We start from the raw sequence: 22,539 nt of genomic DNA, 5'->3' as shown, positions 1-22,539 counted from the left end.
TGCCTCCTGCTGCTGCCTGAACCTGAGGATTGCTGTGTCTCAGTCAAGACAGGTCTCACTGAGTCACTGAAAAGGCAAAGCATCTCCTACGGCTAAGTTTACGAGGTATCATCTGGACCTGGAGCAGTCACACAGGTTTCCAAAGGCAATGTTTTAAAAGATGGCAATGGCAAATCTTCTCTCTCAGGGAAAAAAAAAAAAATTTTTTTTTTTTTTTTTGAGAAGGAGGGGAAAAAAAAAAACCTCATTTGCAAATAAGACATGTTTTAGGCCTGGCCTGTCTACGAAGTCCTTTCTGTACAGGTTGAAATGAAGTGGCTGGTGAAGGGGCATTTCAGATAAAAGGTTTATTTAATTTGTGAGATTTAAAAAAAAAAAAAAGGTAGCTCCTCCAGGAAAGTTTACAGAAGATAGTAGAAGAATGTAGTCACGGCCACTGATCTGTTTGGAAAGAGAACGTAAACGTGCAACGTATCGCTGAGAGATGACTTTTTCCCATTGCCTGATGAGCAGCGTCTGGGGGGTGCACCAGAAGGTTTTCCACTAGGTTAGCGTTTTAACATTCTCCATCTAAACTGCCATGCCTACCACATTCAGATCTGCGACTGGCTGAGGTCTCGGATGCTTGTCATCATTTTGTTGGTGCGTATGCTGCTGTCGTTGTCAGCTGCTGTCGAGTCAGCCCCTGACTCATGGTGACCCCATGCATGACAGAATGAAATGCTGCCCAGTCCTATGCCATCCCCATCATTGGTTGTGGGTCAAACCATTTTGATCCACAGGGTTTTCGCTGGCTAATTTTTGGAAGTAGGTTATCAGGCCTTTCTTCCTAGTCTGCCTTAGTCTGGAAGGTCCACTGAAACCTGTCTAGCATCACAGCAACATGCAAGCCTCCACTGACAGATGGGTGGTGGCCGTGAAAGAGGCGTATTGGCCAGAAATCAAACCCAATCTCCTGCACAGAAGGCAAGTATTCTACCACTGAACCACGATCGTCCCCTGCGCTTGTGCTACTTTCTTTAAACGAAGGCTTGCCTTTGTGCTTTTGCAGAGGGAACAAGTTGGTGAAAAAAATTTCCTTCTTGCCTTAGACAAACTGATCTTGGCAGTTGTTTAGATTAATGGTAAACTTTCGGAGAGGGGATAAGTCAGGCCACTGTGACAGGAGGCAGCAAACTCACAAAGAACGCCTTGGTGCCCCCCCCAGGCAAGTGATGGCAGCCAAGCAGTACCCAGTTTACATACATCTGATCTCCATGCTTCCTCGCTCAGCAACACCTAGTCATAATCTGGCAGCTGGAGACATGTGGTGGGTGGGGGGCCCCGAGGAGGGGGATTCACACACCACAGCTGCCTATCTGGACCCCCGGCAGGGTTTAAGAACACTTCTCTGCCTTTCATCAGTGGATTACGTGCAAGAACCCTATTTAACCCTCACCGTGTCTCTGAAGTGTTTCTAGTAGAGAGAGCCGTGGGAGAAAGGGACACTGAGGCCAACCCCAGGTCCGTGTCCTGATGGACAAAGCCTCGGGGGGCAGCCAATAGGGAATGAGAGTGGGGATGGAAAAGGGGAGATGGGGTCAGAGATGTCAGGGATTGGCCAGTTGGGACTAAAACAAACAGAACTTACAACAAAACCTAAAACAGCTAAAATCTAGCCAGTCCTACCAGTACCCAAAAATGGCTCTGTCTTAAGACTGCTCCCCTCCACTCCCACTGCAGCCACGAGACAGCCTTTGATGTCCACTTTCTCCTGCTTTGTTGCTGCTGTTAGTTGCCGTTGAGTCGATTCTGATTTACAGTGACCCCTTGTGTGCAGATGTTGTGACCTTTCAGAAGCAGATTGCCAGGCCTGTCTTCCAAGGTTCCTCTGGGTAGGTTCGAACAGCCAATCTTTTGGCTAGTAGTCAAGTGCTTAACTGTGCCACCAGGGACTCTTCCTGCTTTATCTGATGAGAATTGTGAAGTTCAGCAGAGAGGTACTTAATGAACGCCAAGAGATGGACCCCACGGCCCTCAGAAATGGCCTAAGCCATAAACCCACATTCACAGTGATAAAGGAGGTATGTCAATGTTCCTTTTAGCATCTGTAACTGGTAGACACAGCAGTTCTGAATCCTCCACTCTAACCACTACCTTCAACATGTGCACCCATGCCTGGGCTTCCATGGGGCTCTAACAGGTAGGGTACCAGGCCCAGTCTCTCTGTGTATGCTTTGTTCAAAGCCCACAGGCTCTAACACCAACAAACACTTGCTTCCACTGTGAGCTGCTGAAAATAACCACCGGGTCAACAACTACAGAACTCTGAATATGGGCTTCATATATTTTTACTGGCTTCTTTATTATTCTTTTTTCTTTTATTGAAAAAAGAAAGTATTAGTTAAGAGGAAATAATCCTTCACCTTAATTATACCACTTTTCAGTTCTCCACCCTCCCCCACTTTACACAGTTTTTCATTTGTTAGAAGCTCAAATCCCAGGAAAAGATACGTGATGGCTTAAAAAAAAGAAAAGAAAAAAAAACATGTACATCCAGGCTACATTGTTTAAAATGTGACTCATAACAGCAGCTACAAAGGTCTTTTTAAAAATCACATGACAACACAGTTTATTCATCCTGTCTTCTTCTCTCTTCCCTACACAGTTCTCTTGTCCTCCACGCCTTGTTTCTCTTCGTACTGACTCATCATGGTCTACAATCAAAGTATTCCCACTAAGCAGAAAACACAAAGTGATTTGAATAAAAAGTAAATGTTTTAAGGCAAGAAATGAGAAAGAGGCAGAAAATGAAAGATACTTCAAAATCTAAAAGATAAGGATACCTAATAAGCCCAGGTCCAAAGGCCACTTTTATTGCATTTCTTTAGAGATTTACCTAGTACACATTGGTCTCTCCCAAGGAATGAGATTACTTCTGTCTCTTGGTTAATTTATAATGGAAAAGAAAAACAAATTAAAAAAACACACTATCATTGTAAATGTCTGTTGTTAAGATGGTTTCGTCATATCTTGTCTGCCCAAACCTGACTATTCCTTGTTTCTGCCTTTCAGTGCAAACAGTGCTTAGATACCAAAGCACTGGTGCCTTGGTCAACAGGGGGCCCTACTGTCCTGACCAGAAGAGGAAACTTATGCCACCGGTCACTTGGTTAGATGAAGCACCTGATCCTCCTTCCTCTCCCAAATGGACAACTTTACTTGAATTAAGACAAGGAGTTGAGTGCTGAGGTCAAATGGGCTCCATGCCAGGCAACAAGAAGAGAACTCCCACCCGTGGATTCATCTGGATGGCCACCATCTTGAAATGTCAATGTGATCACAACTGTCACTCTCAATTTCAACTCTGGTCTTGACCCTGTGTTCCTTGGTCAAGTCTCTGCTCCCCCACACTGGGTTCCCTCCTTCCAAAGATACTAATCTTCCAAGATGACAGCCACAGACCAATCTATGCAACAACCTGAACTGCCTTTGCTCAACCCCCTAGCCAGCCCATCGTAGGTGCACTGGAAATTCTTACCTTCAAGACACTAAGCCCTCTGTTTATTTTGGCTAAATGAGCACTGCTGTTCTGATACTGTTATGTATTATTTATATATTTCAGAAAAGAGAACATGACCTGACTGAAATCTCATGGTAAACACCGCTTCAAGGAGAGCCCATGTGCCCTGGTTTGTTTATTCTCTTACAGAAGCGAAACACTTAGCCACCACACTTGTCAGTCTTGGGCCAGGACACGCAAGCTCACAAAAAAACAGTGTCTATGGTAGTCATTGGCAAGACTTTAACCAGCCTTTCCTGGGAGTTTTGAGTCTCAACAACATAATAAGAATCACATGAAAAACCATAAGCAGGTTTTACTTCACCAACACGAGTGTTACCTTGGGTTCCGAAGGTTAGAACTTGAATTCAATTGTAATCCAAGCTGTTCGGTTTTGCTCTTGGCTTTCCCTCCAATACTTTGGATTTGCATTCACATAGATCTCACACACAAAGAGTACCAACATGTATATATGAAGACTCTTAATACTTTAAAATGCAGAATGGGCAGTGGGGATGGGGCTCAAGGAAGCATGGACAGGTAAGAGAGAAAGAAAATATATTCTGTTTAGGTCTATCACTCTCTTCCACCCTGTTGCCTCCTTGCTCATCTACTATCTTAGAGCTGTGCGTGATGGGTAGCGAATTAGGCGAGATAATTCGAAGTCAGAGAGCACAGCTAGGTGGCAAAGCAGGAATTCATCTCTCTCTAGCCACGAGCTGGACAGATTAATGAGGGTCAAGATAACAAGTCTAGACGTCAGATATAAAAATGACTTCCCTTATCTCTGAAAAGCTGTCACCTGTGGGGTTAAACCCAGGCAGTACAATCCCTCACAATTTCCTGGATAAAATGGGTTATAAAAACTCCCTGTCACTGGGTGAGGGTGAGTGTCTCTGACTATGGTTTTACACTCAGGCCAAATGCAGGGATGTGATGCATTTAGAGTGGCTTCTGATAACGCTAGCATTCAGAACCTGGGTGGAAACTTCAGCTGTGCCAATCAGTTGTTCTGCAAAGAGGGCAAATGTAAAACCCATGCATTTAACAGCACAGATATTTACCATCACCCAAGGTTGGAGGCCTTTTTTTTTTTTTCCCCCTAGAAAAGCAAGCATCCCAAATTCTTCTCTTTGTGCTCTACTTTATAAAGGAGAAAATGCCCTTTTTCTGTTTTTTCGGGCCAGTCCTGTGTTTAAAGGGCTCTAACTCCAGTCATCGAATGTTCCCTTTACCAGACACCAGCTCCTGAATTCTGCAACTTTTGCTCAGGATAATCATTCCTTGTGACTTTTCCCTAACTTTCTTCCCTCACACAACTACCAGTCACTGCACCTCACTGAGGGTTAATTGCAACTGCTGCCTTGGAACCCTGGAACTGGAAAGAAACCCTCTCCAGGCTAAAATAAATCATTGCCACCTCATTTCACTTTGAATTTACTGCTTTTTTTTTTTTTTGTTGTTCTGTCTTCCCACAGCTTCTCCTTTCTCACCACTCATGCATTTTCAGCCTCATTGCTCCCCGCTGGACAATGCAAGGCTGAAAGGTTTATCTGTAACCTATTTGTCTCTATTATAGGTTTCTAAACTTTAATTAAACAAGGGACAGGGAGGATCTCAATCCCTCCTTCCCTGGATCTAGAGGTGTTGTTGGCGCCATCTAGTGTTGGGAAGGTATGGAGTCTAGTTTCTATTGCAAGAGTTGCCAGATTTGGACGTTTATTCCCTCCATCAAATTCACATCACATGGGGGAAAGGAAAAGACATGCAAAAAATTTTTTTTACCTTGAAAATTCTCACCTGCAAAAGCAGAGATCGGTTCTAGAAAAAAAGAAACAAAAAAATTTGAGTTAGATAAGGGGAAGAAACCATGGGTGAACACAGGATATGAAGTAGGTAGCTTAGGTGTTTTCATAATACCATCCGAATTTGCCTGTGTCCTGCACGTGTTCCAGACTGGCTAACGCTTCATCATCATCATCACTGGGCAGGGTGGGTGGAGAGACAATCTCAAACAGAAAGTCCTTCATAGAGTAATGGGTCCCCGAAGCACTGTAATCAGTCACTTAGCACTGATTACTTTCTCAGAGCCTGGTTTACTTTTAGATGCCCAAGGCCTGAGAGGTGCCCGGAGGGACTGGGGCGGTCCCAGGTGCTTCTGACATCACCAGGCGCACACACGCCCAGGACCTTGTGCCAAGAAAAGCACTTGGTGAGTTATTAAAGTCACTCTGCTGACTGAAAGTGGGTCCCAGTCTTTCTCAGGATTGCCCTCTCGCTTTTGGGGACGTCCGTGGCTCTGGTGGGAGATGGTCTGTGTTCCCTTGGAGTGACCCATTCCTCAGGGGGAGGCAATTCATTCATGTAAAAGAACTACTCAGGTAATTGTGTTATCACTCTTACATAACATATGCACTATTTTTAGACCCCAGTGAAGGCTTCCATTAAATCCATCAAACCTTCCCAGCATGTAATTCTGACTGGCAGTTGCTCTCGTCCTCTAGCATTTTCTTTGCTAAAAGCTGGAGTTTGTTGATGGGGTCTTGGCACCCTGGATCTCCATAAACTTAGTGCCTGTCTATTTCTGACTGGGGCCAGGGATATAAGCCTTCACCTCATCTCCATCCTCCCATCCTGAAGTCAGCCTAAGATGCAACCACACCCACACCTTGGCTCCTGCATGGAGTGCAGATGCCCTCCCCGCTGGCTAAACCCCGTGTTTGAAATGGCATGCAGCCTTCTCTTGTATATCCCAGCCCTTGGTGTCTAATTTGTACAAGCCATGAAGAGATGGATATTCACGCACCCATGCAGTTCTCCAGCGGGACATCAGTGCTTATCCGAATATCATCAATGGCGATCTCTCCTGAACGGCCTTTCCCTATCACTCCCTCAAACACAATCTAGAAGCCAGAAGAACAAGAGTCAATGTTAACCGAGCTTCCTGGCCCAAACAGTGCAAAGATTTCTAATTTTCTGTTAACTGTAGTTTAAAGTGTATGTGTGTGGGTATGTAAATATGTGTGTGTGTGTAGGTGTAAGAGTACGTAAATGTGTGTGTGTGTGTAGGTGTAGGAGTACATAAATGAGTGTGCATATGCCTGCACCTGGTACACATCTGTTGACCACATGGCTACAGCATTTGAAATCTTAATTTAAAAAGATTTAGTTCAAATGAAATGCATATTTCAGGGAATAAAAAACAAACAAACAAAAAAAACCAAACCAACAAGATGATGGATATTATTGTCCAGTAACTAGAATGTATTGATTAAAATGACCACAATCGGGGTGTGTTTAAGGGACAGTTGAAATTTCCCTAGCTAATTTTGAGGTTCCTTTCTCATAAACCTTTCAAATGACCAATCCTGGCATTTGAAAACTCAGAAGACATGAGCAGGTGGGGGTAATCTGAGAAATACAGCACACAGGTTTGGATCCCCTTGGGGGTGACATTGCCTTATGGCTCCATTATTATGGCTCCATTATTACGGCTCCATGATTACCACAAGGAGGGAAAGGATTTGTTCTTTCGCTAATAGTTTACTAAGCACCTACTAGGTGCCAGGCATAAGGACAGTTATAGAATGCAATAAGTCAAGACCCTCTGCCTGCAGAAGCTCACCATTAGTGGGTGAGACTAAAATGCAAACAGGTACTTACAACCCAGTGCATGAAGGAGCCCCCGGGGTGCAGTGGTTAAGTGCTTGGCTCCTAACCGAAAAGTCAGCTGTTGGAACCCACCAGCCACTCTGAGGGGGAAAAGACCTGCAGATCTGCTCCTGTAAAGATTACCGCATTGGAAATTCTATGGGGGCAGTATTCTGTTCTATAGGGTCACTATGAATAGGAATCGCCTCAATGGCAATGGTGGGGGTGGGAAGGATCTCAGGACACCCTATGACCTCAAGAGACAGTGACCGCAGGCTCCACACGGGAGTCCCTCTGCTCTGTGGTCTCAAATCACCCCTCATCCCTTCCCTCCCTAGGTTCTCTCTGCAAAACTAGCGCATGTCCTCTGGCAAGCTGAGCGAGCAGTTGGCCGCCTCACCAGCCATCTGTTGCTGCTTCTCTTCTGGGGAGGAGCAGGTTAATGCTTTGGCTGGTTCTCAGTCACCTCTTCTACAGCGTGTCTACTCCTACCACAGCTGCGTACACCCGTCTGTGCCTCAGTCTCTTGCTCTGTGGGACAGAGATAATAGAAGCAACTCTCGGAGCCGTGCAGAGAGAAGTGGCTTGTCAGGGAATCTCTTGGGTCTGCTGGTCACAGAGTGCAAACAGCATTCCTCCCCCCTGACTTGTGTTCACAGTCCCTGGGACAGGTCTGGGAGCTTGTTCCCATTTCCTTCTCAAATTCTAAGGAGACTCAACAGGCCTCTTCCCTTGTGTGTGGAGGGTTTGTTTGTGTTTATTTCCCTGGCTTCTGTGTGCCTTTGTCAGCCTACCTGATAGCAATCTAAAATAAAATGGAGAGAAGAAACATTTGTTGGAGAAGATTTCAGCAATATAAAAGGCAATAGGAGGAACAAAGAACCAAGTCTGGGTGTAGAGATAGGCACATTCTGAATAACAAATAAGAGTGTCATTTAGTTGCCATGACAACGGGAGAAACACAATGAAAACAGCAGGGCTTAACCACGTTCCCTAATGATGAATGGGCACAGCCCTTTGAAATATTGAAACACAGATCACAATGATCTCCTCTCCGACTCCCTTCGCCACCCCACCTGATACTCCATGTCGTAGCTGGGCAAGATGAGCCGGCCGTGCTTCCACTCGCTGCCCTGGTCCTCGCGGATGACCCACAGGAGCTTGCTCTCCTGCCTGGCTTCCCGCACCACCTGCAGCGTCACCCCCTGGCTGCCTGTGGCTTGATACTGGAACTCCATGCACACGGGGCTTCGGGGCAGGTGGACAGGCGGGCTGACGAGCCGCGCGTACTGGCCCTCTCTCCTGCCGTCATTCTGCAGCTTCAGGAAATTCTTGTCATCTGGGGGAAACAAACCCAAAGACTGGTTCTTGATAAATGCTTGGGAAAGATACCACTTTACAGCCCCTCCAGGGGAAAGCTGGGACTGGACTTTGGCTACTAACCTAAAGGTTGGTGGTTTGAACCCACCCAGTGGTGCTGCAGGAAAAAGGCCTGGCAAGCTGCTTCCCAATAATTACAGCTAAGGAAAGTGTATGGAGCACCGTTCTATTCTGTAACCCATGGGGTTGCCATCAGTCAGAATCAACTTGATGGCAACGGGTTTTTTTTTTTTTTTTCCAGTCCCTTTCTTAAGGCTCTTTCAGGACCTTGATGCAAATGCTGAGTCCTCTTGAAGCCCCTTCTTGAAGTCTGTAAGTCAAATCAATCCCTTCTGCCTACTTTTCCGGATCCCGTTCTTTTTTTATAAACAGCACTTTGCTCAGTCTGGCTTATGTCTTAGCTGGCTGTGTACATGTTTGTCTTCTCCCACTAGACTCTCAGAGGTCAGACCCACATCTTATTCATCATTAGCTTCCTCAAAGGGGCAATGAAATCTAATGACCAGAATTATAAAGGAACAGTTTACAGGGGCGAGATGGCTGCTAAATTGGAGGACGACTCTGGCCAGGTGGTTTATGCTTCAAGCCTTTGTCATCTTGGCTGGGTGCTGTCCAAATGGAAGACATTTAAAACCTTCTGTCTCCACCAATGCTACTACAAAACGATGCCTGGATTCTAGGAGCTAGGACTGCAATTCAGACAGTCCAGCGTCAACTTCAAGCAGAACAAGGAATAGCGGCTGAGTGGAGGTGGTTCCAGAGGGCCCGATAGCCCACTTGGTTCTCTATCTCGCCAGGGAAGGCCTGAACTTGGAGGCCTTTCTCAGCCAGGCACACACAGCTCCACTGATAACAGGCACTGTCATCATTAACAAAGACTATTTTTGTGTTTAGCAGAGAATATACACATTCTGGGAAGTCGAGATTTTACCCGTTCAAATGTTTGGGGAATGGTTCTTTTGGCTCAGCGGTTTTTCAAATACACCAAACGCTATGCAGAAGACTGAGCTCCCATTACTGCTGGCAGGCCATGCTTTGCAGACACGGGTGCTGGGGCCTGCACCTGCACATCCAACTTGTGCAGGGACTCTTGGGCCACTTGTACAGAGGGCAAGGGGCGTCTGGACAGGAAAGCTCACTGCCCCTTTTGGGGCTCAAACATAGGAGCATCTTAGTTTGAATGCTTCTACAAGATGGTAAGGATACTTTTCACCAAATACCCAGCACAGAATGTGGGGCACCTCAGCCCCGTCAGGGTCAGCTGCATCGTGTTCATCTGAGGCACGGGCATGGGCACACAGCTCTCTTAATCCACAGGGACGCTGAACATTACATTAGACCCTCCAAGGTTACTACTCCAGAAGCCATCCTCCCTGGGAGTCAAATTAGGCCAGCTTAGGATGCGTATTTGGGATTCCAGCTTGTCTCCTCAATTATCCAGAGCCATGTGTGTCCATGTACCCTACAACATGTGACCTCCTCAAGGCCAAAATTAGCACAGATAACTAAAAAGGTAGTTGTCTATAGAAGCTCTGGTGGCACAACAGTTAAATGCTCCGCTGCTAAGTGAAAGATTGGCAGTTCAAATCCACCACCCAGTGGCTCCACAGGAGAAAGGCCTGGCAATCTGTTCCCATAAAGATTATAGCTTAGAAAACCCTATGGGGTAGTTCTACTCTGTCACGTGGGGTTGCTATGAGTCAGAATTGACTCGATTGTACCCAACAACAAGGGTCTGCTGAGGGGGGAGACAGTGACACTACAAACTAGACACTCAAAGATCTCCTAGCTTTACTCTTCCCCAATGTTATTACTACTGCTGTTAATGATAATAGTTATGACTCCTATTTGCATAATGCCTTATGGGTCACAAAGCACATTCATTATTTCATTTAATCCTCACCATATGTTTGTGGAAACCCTAGTGGCATAGTGGTTAAGAGCTACGGCTGCTAACCAAAAGGTCAGCAGTTTGAATCCACCAGATGCTCCTTGGAAACCCTATGGGGCAGTTCTACTCTGTCCTAAAGGGTCGCTATGAGTCAGAATCAACTCGAAGACAGTGGGTCTGGTTTTGTCTTGTTTTATACATTTGTGAAGGAGATATTATTCATCCTCCTTTGCACGTGAAGAAACCGAGGCTCAGGAAGGTTAATATCACCTGTCCATGTTAGAGAGGCTAGTGAGCAGTGGAGCCGAGGCTTGAATGACTTCTAACCTCCCTGCTGTAAGCTCTTTATTTCCGTTGTGCTGCAGGTACCTTGCCCCCCAGCTCTTGCAATCACTCTCTATTCAAGGCAAACCTGCTTCCCTGCTGGGCCCCTTGCTCCCTTTCCTCCTCTCACCTGTAATTCCTTACTCCCACCACACCACCTATCCCATCTCTTTTGCTAGTTCTTCTCCCAGCCATTCTGGCACATGCAACATTAATCCCCTCTTCTCTCAGCAACTCCAGCATTTACTGACTGTACCACTGATTTTGTCTTGTTCTTAAAAGGATTTGAGGCTATTTTCCATGGATTTTAGCAGGTAACAACACACTGCCTTCCACTATAATTTAACTGTTCCATGTGTGGCTTTTTTTATTGCCCCAGTTAGATTGTTAGATCCTGGTCTCACTCATATAGGGCTTAATACTTCTTCTCTCCCTCACCCCTAGATAGTTGTATATATATATAAACGTATATATATGTGTGTGTGTATACATGTGTATGCATATGTATGTGTGTACATATATATATATACACACAGACATGTATATATGGCTGTGGTGATTCAGTTCCTATAGAACCCTTGCCTTCCGTGCAAGAGACCCGGGTTTGATTCCTGGCCACTGCACGTCTTGTGCAGCCACCACCCATCTGTCAGTGGAGGCTTGCATGTTGCTATAAAGCTGGACAGGTTTTAGTGCTGCTTCCAGAGAAGATGGACTAGGAAGAAAGGCCAAAATCAGTCAGTGAAAACCTTCTGGATCCTAACGGTTTGATCCACAACTGATCATGGAGATGGGGCAGTGGTTTGTTTTGTTGTGTGTGGTGTTACCATGAGTCGGGGTCCAACTTGATGCTGGCTAACAACACATATATACTCTGTTGCCATCAAGTTGATTCTGACTCATAGAGACCCTATAGGACAGAGGACAGAGTAGGACTGCCCCACGGGGTTTTCAAGACTGTAAACATTACAGAAGCCAACTGGCACACCTTTCTCCCGTGGAGCAGCTGGTGGATGCAAATCGCTGACCTTTAAATTAACAGCCTAGTGCTTAACCACCATGTCACTGGGGCTCATATACACATGTATTTTTTTTTTTTTCCAAGACAATTTTGTTCCTGTGAATAAGTAGCAGACAAATGGATAAAAGGAGCCCTGGTAGTATAGTGGTTAAACATTTGGCTGCTAACCAAAAGGTTGGTGGTTCGAATCCAGCAGGTACTCCTTGGAAACCGTCTGCAGCAGTTCTACTGTATCCTATAGGGTCACTATGAATCGGAATCGACTAGATGGCAACAGGCTTTTTTCGTTTTTAAACGGATAAAGAATGATAGGAGGCTATGTACTGGAAACAAGGACAGAGGGAGAATCGGCTAGCCTCTGGTATTCCCTCAGATTCATATAATCCCTTCTCAATTCCCTCCTGCCCTCCTGAGCCAACAGTCCTTTCTGAAGGTGAAAAAATAGTAACAGGGTGACCTGCACAAGCATCCAGTCCACTGAGCCATCAGCGAGAACCCCCAAATGCTCCCAAGGTCCTGGTAATTTCCAAGCCTTTCCTATTTCTAATTCATACATAAAGGAAACCAAATTTCAGAGGCTCATTACTCAGTCTTCTTCCTTCACAGTTTCACAAATAAGACCTACGTACTTGCTGACTGAAAACTGTTTGGCAGAAATACTGTCACTTGTGTGAATTTATAATCGTAAGCAGCAGGGGAATCATAGCATAACGGTTAGAATTTAGTAAGTAAAATATGTGTGGAGGTGTGGAGAACTGGGCTAACTGGGCTTTACCTGGGTCTGTTCTATTTATCCATCCTGTTACTAAAACTAGGCCAAAGGTTTCATGGACTGCCTCTCCCAGGGACCCTAGACATCCCCTCTCCTCTCCTCACATTTCCTCTCCTCCCCTCTCTCTCTCTTACAATAAGATGATAATCGCTATGCATGATTTAAAGGACTGCTGGAAGACCAGGGAGTTAATGCTGGTGGCGTGCTAAGCACGAGCAGCTGAAGGGTCATAATTCAGTGCTGACATCTGAGCTAATCCACTAGTTTGCAGAATCTCAAGACAAGCAGGCCTCTGAATTTCACTTAGTTAAATCATTTGTGCCCCACTTGTCTGTTAAGTGCTATGAGCTCCAGGGAAGAAAGATGATATGTAAATTTAAGGAATTAGCAGTAGACATCAGTCAGAGGGACGCTGAGCTGCAAAACAGCTCTGCCTGTCACTGAGGGAGGCCTGATTAGATCCAGGGACATCATGAAGTGATGGTTCAGACCAGAAAATGCCCAGGAAAGGGGTAGGGAGGAGAAGCAGAGGGAAGAAAAGTGATATTAACTGAGCACCTACTATTGCCAGGTATTATATATACCACAGGATCATACTGGATGCTTTATCTAACTTTTGCGATTTTCCCAGTAACCCACTGAAATAAGTATTATTTTCTCCATTTTTACTAGTAAAGCAAATGAGGTTCAGAGAATTGAAATAATGAGTCCAAGGCTACTGCTAGGAAAAAAAAAAAAAAAAAAAACTGCTAGAGAGTGATGGAAATAAGACATGAGCCCTGACCGAACTGAGTATAATTACCAGAGCATGAGCTCTCACCTGTGTTAGAATCCTGGCCTAATTGCTTGCTAACCATTTAATGCCTCAGTCTTCCCATTTGCAAAATGGATATAATAACAGTATTAATGGGGTGGAGTAAATGGAACAAGCCATGTAAAGTGCTTTGCACAGTAACAGGCACATGGTAAGAGCTACATTATCATTATTACTACTACACTTGCTATACATACTGCCTCCTGTGCCTGCCTTTACTTTATTATAAAGAAAAAGGGTAGAAGGAAAACAAATAACCTGGAAAGGCCAATCCAAGACCCAAAAGGAATTATGGTATGGTCTGAGTACAATGAAGATGTTCTTAGGAACAAGATAGGATTCCCAGATCTGCCCTACCCCAGAAAACAGCCAGCCCAACTTGCCCATTATGCACTGTCTACCCAATGCCTTTTGTGTCAATCTACAGTGGGGGGAAATAACACATTACATGATCCTGGAACGAGAGTGGGGCCTCAATAGATGGTTGAGAGCAGGCCAGCCCTGCCTACCAGAGGAACCATTCTGAAAACATCCCCAAAACAGCTGTCCACCCTTCGCTTTACATTCCCCAGAGAAGGAGATTCCATAGGCCATGTTGGCAGTATGTCTTCTGGGTCACAGCTCTAACTGTCAGGAACTTCTTAAACCCAGACTTAAGTTTTCCTGCTGTCATTTAGACACATTTCCTCCTTTTATCCCTGATGGAGCACAGCCAGTTTCTGTCCTCTGACTTTGAAACATTTTCACTTATAAAGAATTAAAACTCTTAGTCTTCACTTCCCCAGGAAACACGACCCTTGCCCCTCTAAATAACTACTTTCCAGGCCCTCAGTTATGGTGGTGGGGCTCCACTGACCCCCCCGCCCCAAGTGGACTGCCTCAGCTTTTTTAAGTCATGGCATCCACATGCGGACACCGCAATTGAACACCGTGCTGCAAGTGAAGTTTGTTCTTCTGGAATATCCCAATTTATGGCCTGCCTGACAAACACAGATTTTAAGTTCTAAGAACACGGTGGCTGTTGATTATGTGATAGAGAAAAAAGCAGGCATGGCATGGGTGGGCTACTTTATTGATTTACTTGGACATTAAGGAAAAGTCCTTTGAATTTGTCAAGAGGTGGCCAGAACATGACAGTTGACCAGCTAAGAACCGGCCTTGCCTGCTGGAGGCTGCCTTCTTGTTCTTATAGCTAATGGTTGTGTGATGTGAGCAATGGATAGCTTCCAACACAAAGACAATGGAAAGGAAATATGTTCAGTTGCTGAAAGAGAATAAAGAAAAAATGTCCCAGAGATACAATCCCTCTCCTCCAGGACCTGACGTACTCGGGAGGCATTTTGCTAGGTCCTTGACTCAAAACATCTGTTGTTGCCCATGATACAGGGAAAACAATCACACGGGAATGAACAACAGGAGTTCAAAAGGGCGGAGAGGGAGCTCAGAGGACAGGGCCATTCAGGCATTGTAACCTGCTGCTGTCTCTGGGAAGGGTCCCCTGATAGTTCACCTGGCAATTTATGGCTGCATCTGGCTTCAGAGGAATAATGCAGTATGAACACGTGACCGTGGTTGGCCAAAGAGCAATGCAATCGATTGTGTTTCTACCTTCCCAAACCCTGAAATAAATCACCAGCCTGATCTTCCTGGCTATCACAAAGCCAAACACACCATCTGTCTAACATATACATCTCCTGGCTAGCATCTTGCCCTCCTACTAGAACAACCATCTGAAAGAATATTTAGTGCTGCAGGAGATGTAGTCTCTTTGTATAGGTCATGCTTAAAACATGAGTCAGCCCCTCAGCTGGCCTCCCAAGGTCATTCTATCTCTGCTAAGGTCCTCAAATTAACAACCAGTTAAGGGAAACGCTGACTTTGGGTGAACTCAGCAGGATGTTCTCAAGGTTTACAATAGACCATTTTGTGGACGTTTGAGATTTCAGGCTTGGTCTTTGCAGGAGTCTACCTATAGCTTTTTTTTTGGACTTAGGATTTCATGAAGGTTTTGTCCCTTCATTATCAACCTGCATACAGCTGGGGAACTTGACCAATCATGACTTTCAGAAAAAAAGGGTGATAGCTTCTACTCTCTACTGCTGTCTTTTCTATAAAGCCAGAGACTTTTTCCTACCCTCCTTAAAGAAGGGTCTCTACTCTTTCATTTCCAGTTGAAATTAGTCCTTGAATATTGGCTTCCTTTTAGCCAAGCTGTTCCTGGTCTTTACCTATTAAAGTCCACAGCCCGAAAAGCTCCTGTCTCTGTATCTGCAGTGGCTGTACCCCCAGCAGAGCCAAAGCAAACTCTGGAGGCAGAGTTCTGGAGGCAATTCGGTGCTAACGCCAATTCAGTGCCTGGGTTTCCTGCTGCCATCTGCCCACCTATGAGGAAAATCTTCTAAACTCAGACAGTTGCTTTTTAATATCACTAGCTCACTGTCAAAAATCAGCCCCACCATAAGTAAGTGAACTCATCATTTATTCCCTTTGATTTCCTTGTAATCGTCCACCCATCCATACCCACCCACACTTAATCTTCTCTTGTCCACGTCCCACAATGAATCACAGTCCTGGTTGCTACTCTCATGGAACATATTCAATGGCCCAGCTTGCATCAAAGCAAGCCAAATGCGGAGTCAATAAGTTTACCACTTACATCTCGTGGAACAGTCACCGTTCATAAAGTTTTCATATCTTAGAACATTAGGGTTTTTGACTGACTCCCACTTGAGCTTGTTTGTGAACCCAGAGTAAAGGTCCTGTTCTTTCAATCCTGTAAACATGGAAATGCTAGGCAGCCAAAGCTCTGTGTTTTCATAGGCTTTGCTTTTTTCTTTAGAGCTCTCCCTACCTTGACTTAAAGTTACTGAAAAGAAATAATAGTCTAATGACACTTCACAAGGGCAACCAATGTATAAAACAGCATCACTTAGAGAGAACACACTTGTGGGTTCTGAAGCTGGCCACACTGGACTGGGATGGTATACTATTCTTCTTGTCTCGTTTCAGACAGGAACATAATTATAACATAATAATTATTACTGGTATTACTTAGTACTTAGGATGCTTTTTTGATTGAAAGAAATAGTTTCTACAACACTTAATACTATTCTACATGCTTATTTTATTATGGTTACTCACTGAAGGTAGGAACACACAATGATAAAAATTCCAGCAACTAAAAACTCCTGCCAAGGGATCACAGAGATGTCATACCCCCCGACTACTTGCTTCTTGGTTTGTGCCAATCCAGAGGGCAACAGTATCAGCAAGGGCCCTGGAGGTTGCCTTTCATGTTGATGTCTAAAGGCACTAGAGCAGCACCGTCCCATACAACGTTTTGCAAAGATGGGAAGGCTCCATATCTGTGCTGCCCATAGCGTGTGTCTATTGAGCCCTTGAGATACGCCTAGCACCATGGAGGAACGGAATTTTTAATTGTATTTCATTTAAATTTAAATAGTCACATGTATGTAAGTAGTGGCTACTGTACTGGACAGTGTAGCTCTAGACACATTAGCTTATCATATCACCTCAAGGAGTTTTTGGCTCGTTTCTTAAAGACCTGAATCTGATTTTCCCCAAAAACTCTTTTACGGTCAAAGCAGCTAAGCACGCCTGGAGAAAATATGCTGACTCTTGCTAAGGGTTATGAAAAACACGGACACTTCCTATGTCACTCTAGCTACAGAGAGGAAGGCAAAGTGGCTTCTCAGAGAACATGGGACTGGCTCCTTTGTGACCACCAGGGGTCACTGAATTCTGAACAGGGTCCCCAGGGGTGAACATGAACACATTACAGGCAGCTAAACCACAAGCAGAAATCTAAAAAAAAAAAAAATCTGAGCGGCCTGAAAGACTATTTTGGAAAACAAAAACAGTGGAATAAAACCAGTGGGTGTCTTGTCAGCCTTGAGCAACCATTACCACCAGCCAAAAGAACTGAATTGCTTACTTAAAAGGAAAAGGAAAAACAAAACAAAACAAAACAAAAACGAAAACAAATCTGAAAATATCTAAGGAATGTAAGTAGTTTCCACAGACACTTCTAATCAAATAGGCTGTGTATGATACTTCAACATGGCTGTTTCCTCTCTTCTCTTGACTTCTTTCTCTCCCACCCCTACTCTACTACACTTGGTGGACACACCTCCTTTCTTGAATTGAATTACCTTTGTTTGCTGGTCTAATAAGAGATAAAACATATGGCACGCTTCTCTCAAAGGAAGAGAATGGTCTCCTCTTTGTGGAATGGCAAAGTGTGGGTGCCTTTCTGCCTTGCAGTTTGACTTGGAAGGAGCCAGGGACTCTGAACCCATTAGCATTTGCCCTGCCCCTAACCAAGCACAGCTGTTTCCTTTCTCCCAACTGCTCCCCTCAGGGCCCCATTCTTTTTGAAGAAGAAAGGACCACCCTGAGAAGAAAGGGCTTTCTATCTTCTCCTGCTTGGAGCCCAATATCAAGTTTTGTAAGGAGAGCAAAAATGGAAAATACAGAAAATGGTTTTTAAAAATCATCAGAAGACAGAGGGAGGGGCTTTGAGAATAATATTATGATTTTGTTTTCCGGAGGTGGCTACAAGTACCACTTTTCCAAACTTTGGGGACTCCTCCTGGAAGAGCAAAATAATTATTTTCCTTCTCAATATCGTAAGGGAGGCACAACATTAGATTTAGCAGTTCCTTTTTTTTTACGGCCCTAATTTTCTTTCTGTCCCCATCCATTCAGCCAAAGGTTGGAATTCTGCCCGCTTCAGGAGCTTGCTCTGAAAAGCCCTCCCAAACCGCAGGGTGTAATGAATCAAGTGGAATGAGGACAAGGACTAGAGTTCCCAACCAGTAGCGAGGGTCAGCTGACGGGGCGTTCAGGTGACAGCGAGGACTGGCCAAGGAGGAGGCAGAGGGGAGGGGGCAAAGGGGCAGAGGTAAAGGCCAGGGTCAAATGGAGAGTAACTTAAGCTCTCCCAGAACTGTCACTTGCTAATTGGTGGCCTTGAAGGCTTGGACATTCTTAGAGAAAATCTGCTTAGAAGAGTACAAAGGAGGACGCCGCAATTACTAGAAAGAACCCGAAGACGGTGGCTGAATTACAGCTAGGAAATCCCCCACTCTGTATAGGAACAACATCAAAATTCCTTTATCCAAAGTGCCACTGCCAAGTTGCCCCCTTATACACACACCCCACAGACACACACACACATGCTCATGCATATAAACCAGAAACACACTCATACACAAATACACAGATGTGCACACACAAGACACAGAGATTCACACATAAACACATGCGCATACATATTTATAAACACATGCATATACACACAAAACGCGCACGCCTACGCACATACAAAAAACCACAAACACCTTCAGGCAGAAATACATACACAAACATGTACACACACACAAACACACACATGAATACTATGTATATACACACTTACACATACCCAACGAGTCTTTTTTACATTTGGATAAAAGGTGGGGGTTGGGAAAGACAACCAATTAATTGGACCAAGTCTCACAGGAGAGGAAATGAAATGAAAAATCCAGGCTGGGTTATAAAAATAAGTATTTTTTTTCTAACGTGCAGGAGGCTCATTATATTAATTAAACATTGCAGTGAATGAGAAGGGGGAGGGTGATTATCGCTGGGACTAGGGTAAGTGTTCTCTCCTGTTGCCCGAGGCCGTGGTGATCTTCAGATATTAATCTCTCTGAGCACTCAAATGCTGAAGAGATAAACACTTGAAATATGAAAATGTTTTTCTCCGGAGCAGACGCTGTGACCCTCTGGGACAGCAAGTGCCGAAGTGTGTCAGAAGGAGCGTGCCAGAACAAGCGTGTCAGCAGGTTGGCTGTAGGTGCTCTCATGGTGCCTCCCCCTACGGCTGCCCCTTGGGGTCAGGGGGCACAGCTGTCCTTGGGGTGAGGGGCAGCATAGCAGCTCTTTGGAGCTATGTGGGGAGTAGGTAAGTTTTCTCTTCTCCCTTTTATTTTCTAGCCTTTTCCCCATTGTACCCTGGCAAAGTTTGATCTACTAATTTCTAGAATTAATCCCTGTCCCTCAAATGCATATGGGGGCCTGCGGCCTGGGCTGGGGTACAGAAAAACCTAAGGCTAGTCAGTGGCGTACTGCAACAGACTAGTACTGGCTTACAAGAGCCGATCGTTAAAATTTTCCAGAATTTTGCAAGCTAGCTGTTAAGCACAGTCATTATTAAAAATTAAATGACATAAACTTACAAATAAACTTATATTAAAGACTAAAGGTAACAAATACTTAAAACTCATCACTTTCTGTTTTAATCTCTTCTCAACTATACCTCCAATGACCTCATGTTGGTAGCTCAAGTTCAGCCATGGTAGGAGTCCCTAGGTGGTGAAATGGTTAATGTGCTGGGCTTATAACTGAAAGGTTGGAGGTTGGAGTGTACCCAGAGGCACCTTGGAAGAAAGGCCTGGTGATCTACTTCCAACAAATTAAAAAATTCTGAAAATCCTATTGAGTGCAGTTCTACTGTGATACACAGGGGGTCACCATGAATCTGACTTGACGGCAATTGGTTAGGAGTATTTATACCACTGAAAGCAGCAAACATTATAAAGCAGCGCCCTCTTGCCTACCCCCCCGACCCAGATTGTAGATAGTAGACAACTCTTGCTTATACTGGTTAGAAGGGGTAAGGGCAACCCGTCTCTAACAATAGTGCCAACACAGGGTTCTGAAATCTGTCGCTCTGAAGCCAGACAGGTTGGCTTAATATTTCAAAGACTAGCAGCAATACTTTTCTAGAACCCATGTCCCTGGCAGCAATGTTGAACACCCGGGACATGGCAACATTTCAGTGCCTTGACTTGGTTTGCTATACAAGCAATGATACCCTTGAAACAGTATCAGGCTGACTCAAGGCCAGTGATCTCCCAGTGAGCCATGTTAAGAACAAACCCAGCCTGAGGTTGACAAAAAGCTCTGTGATGGTGGCAGCAAATGCTGGCTATGGGAACAAGGGGACTTTGACTTGTCCCATCTCCTAGGACCTCCCAATTCCTCCTTCTTTCTTTCTTTCTTTTTGCTTGCTCTTCCCCTCTCCCTCCCATCTTCCAGGCTATGCTATAATCACAAGAGAGGACTAGGAACCACCAACCAACTATTCTGTGGGGTGATGTCTTGAGCAAAGACTGTGGTGGTTTGTGGGCAAAGAGCAGAAGATTACTCTGCGGTGGGAAGTTATGAAGCTTGTAAGGGAATCTCGGGCTGAAAAACGTGGAGCAGGCTAGCCTTAACTCTTTCTTAACTTGCAGCTGGCTTACCTGGAAATGTTCGGTCATTTGGGCTGGAGCTGCCGGTCCAGGTGCTCCTGAGCCACTTGGCATGGTCGTACATCCAACCACAGGACTCCTCAGGGAAATCGAAGTTGCAATTGAATCCTGAAGGGAGCTGCAATTCCTTGTCTGAAAGGGAAAATAAATAAATGACCCAGAGGAAGGCAAATGAAATGGGTTCAGAGAACAGCCACACTGGTGCTATTTACATGGCTGGCAAAGCCTAAGTGGAGAGCAGAGAAAGAAGTGGCTCCCTTTGCTCATTCATTTAAATCATCTTGGCGATCGTTAGCTTTTGGGTCAGCCTTTGGTCTCATCCTTCCCAGGCATGAAAGCCAAATCTGCCAGTGGTTCCCATAGTAAGCAATTATAAATGAGGCCACCAAATGGCTTCGGGCTCTAATCAGCCTCTTCTGTCCACCTTGGAGAGCAGACAAATGAGAAAATTGCTGTTCCCTAAATGCCAGTGAAGAATATCTCCCCAGTGCCTCAGTGGAAGTCTGGCTCCCAAAAAAGTATTATCTCATCTCCTGCCAACCTGCTCTCAGAAGTGATGGGGGCAGCCCAATAGCATCCAGAGCAGCTTAAATGCCTGCGAGGTGCCTGGCCAGGGGGGGGAAAGTGACCTCAGAAACAAGGGAGGCTTGTCTGCTCTCCTTCACCTCTTTGTGATATGTCTCTTGTTTCAGAAGACAGGGACAATGAGGCACCTCCACAGGGAGGTACTGTGAGACAGGCCATTTGGCCTTATAGGGGCAAAATGAAGGGGACAGACCAGCTGGCTCCCCCATTCAGCCCAGACCAGAAGGAAAATAATTTCACATTGTGCCCGAGTGCCTGAAGTTCAGGATCCCAGGGGCAGTAGAGAACGCTTTCCCCATGGAAAGAGAGTGACTACACACTGGCTGCTGTCCCTGAGTGGTGCAAACAGTTATGTGCTTGACTAATAGCTGAAAGATTGGCTGTTCAAACCCACCCAGAGGTGCCTTGGAAGACAGGCCTGGTGATCTTCTTCTGAAAGGTGATAGCCTTGAAAACCCTATGGAACAGTTCAACTCTGATATACCTGGGTCATCATGAGTCAGAATTGTCTTGACAGGAACTAACAACTGTCTGCTTTGGTTTTTTACCTGCCTAATTTTTTTTTTTTTTAAAGCCAGAAGACTGAACCCAAAGGGTTTCTTTTGAGGTTTCATCCAGCTTTAATAATCCAGTAAGAGCTGATGCCAAATATGTGATTAAGTGGGGGTGGGTGTGGAATTCCAGGAAAGAGAGAAACTGGGAACACAAATCTGGATGCTTGCCTGAAGCAGTTGTGAGATGGCAGAAAAGTGCTGGCCGATGCTGGTAGCAGGGAGGAAGCAGGGTCTTTGGCCTTCTCACATCCCTTCCCAGGGTTCCCAGAGAGAAATTTCTGTGGGGAAGGCTTAGGATGCAGGATTAGGGAAGCCTACGGGAACAGCAGTCTGGTAGAAACAAATTGCTCACCATGGGGGAGAGGAGGGCTCACCTCTGAGGGGAAAGGACACTATCTGCCTAGGTGGCAGAAGGCAGATTGCCACCAGACTCTGTTTGTGCCTCCCCTTCCCAACAGAAAATATTTAATGTTTGCCCACCCTTGGCCAAAGTCAGCTTTCTCAAGAAGAAACACATGGAATCTACTACAGAAGCATCAGCCTGTGGCTTGGAAAAGTCAGCCCTTAGCCCTCACCATTTCTCCTTCCTACAATTTTTGAAGGTCTATTTTTCCACTCAAAAATATGGAGTAATTCAATATACCATAATTCCTTCCCAATGTTTACATGCATACTGTATCTCGGGAA

General features: G+C 45.1%; 1 protein-coding gene across 4 annotated transcripts in view; it reads right to left on the bottom strand.

Moving 5' to 3' along the window:
- The window catches only part of NRP2 (neuropilin 2), a 129,993-nt gene that overhangs the window by 29,126 nt on the left and 78,328 nt on the right, over positions 1-22,539 (bottom strand). For 2 of the 4 annotated variants that reach the window (XM_049888925.1, XM_049888927.1), the window contains exons 12-15: positions 20,705-20,845; positions 8,269-8,531; positions 6,348-6,444; positions 5,327-5,362 (exon numbers count right to left, since the gene is read on the bottom strand). In XM_049888925.1, coding sequence (XP_049744882.1) covers positions 5,327-5,362; positions 6,348-6,444; positions 8,269-8,531; positions 20,705-20,845 — 537 coding nt within the window. The remainder of the gene's footprint in view (positions 1-5,326; positions 5,363-6,347; positions 6,445-8,268; positions 8,532-20,704; positions 20,846-22,539) is intronic. The other 2 variants (XM_049888926.1, XM_049888928.1) reach the window with 1 other exon arrangement.

The sequence above is a fragment of the Elephas maximus genome, chromosome 6 (genome assembly GCF_024166365.1).
Source record: "Elephas maximus indicus isolate mEleMax1 chromosome 6, mEleMax1 primary haplotype, whole genome shotgun sequence".
NCBI lineage: Eukaryota > Metazoa > Chordata > Mammalia > Proboscidea > Elephantidae > Elephas > Elephas maximus.
The sequence above is the reverse complement of the archived record's forward strand: the minus strand, read 5'-3'. Positions and strand labels throughout refer to the sequence as shown.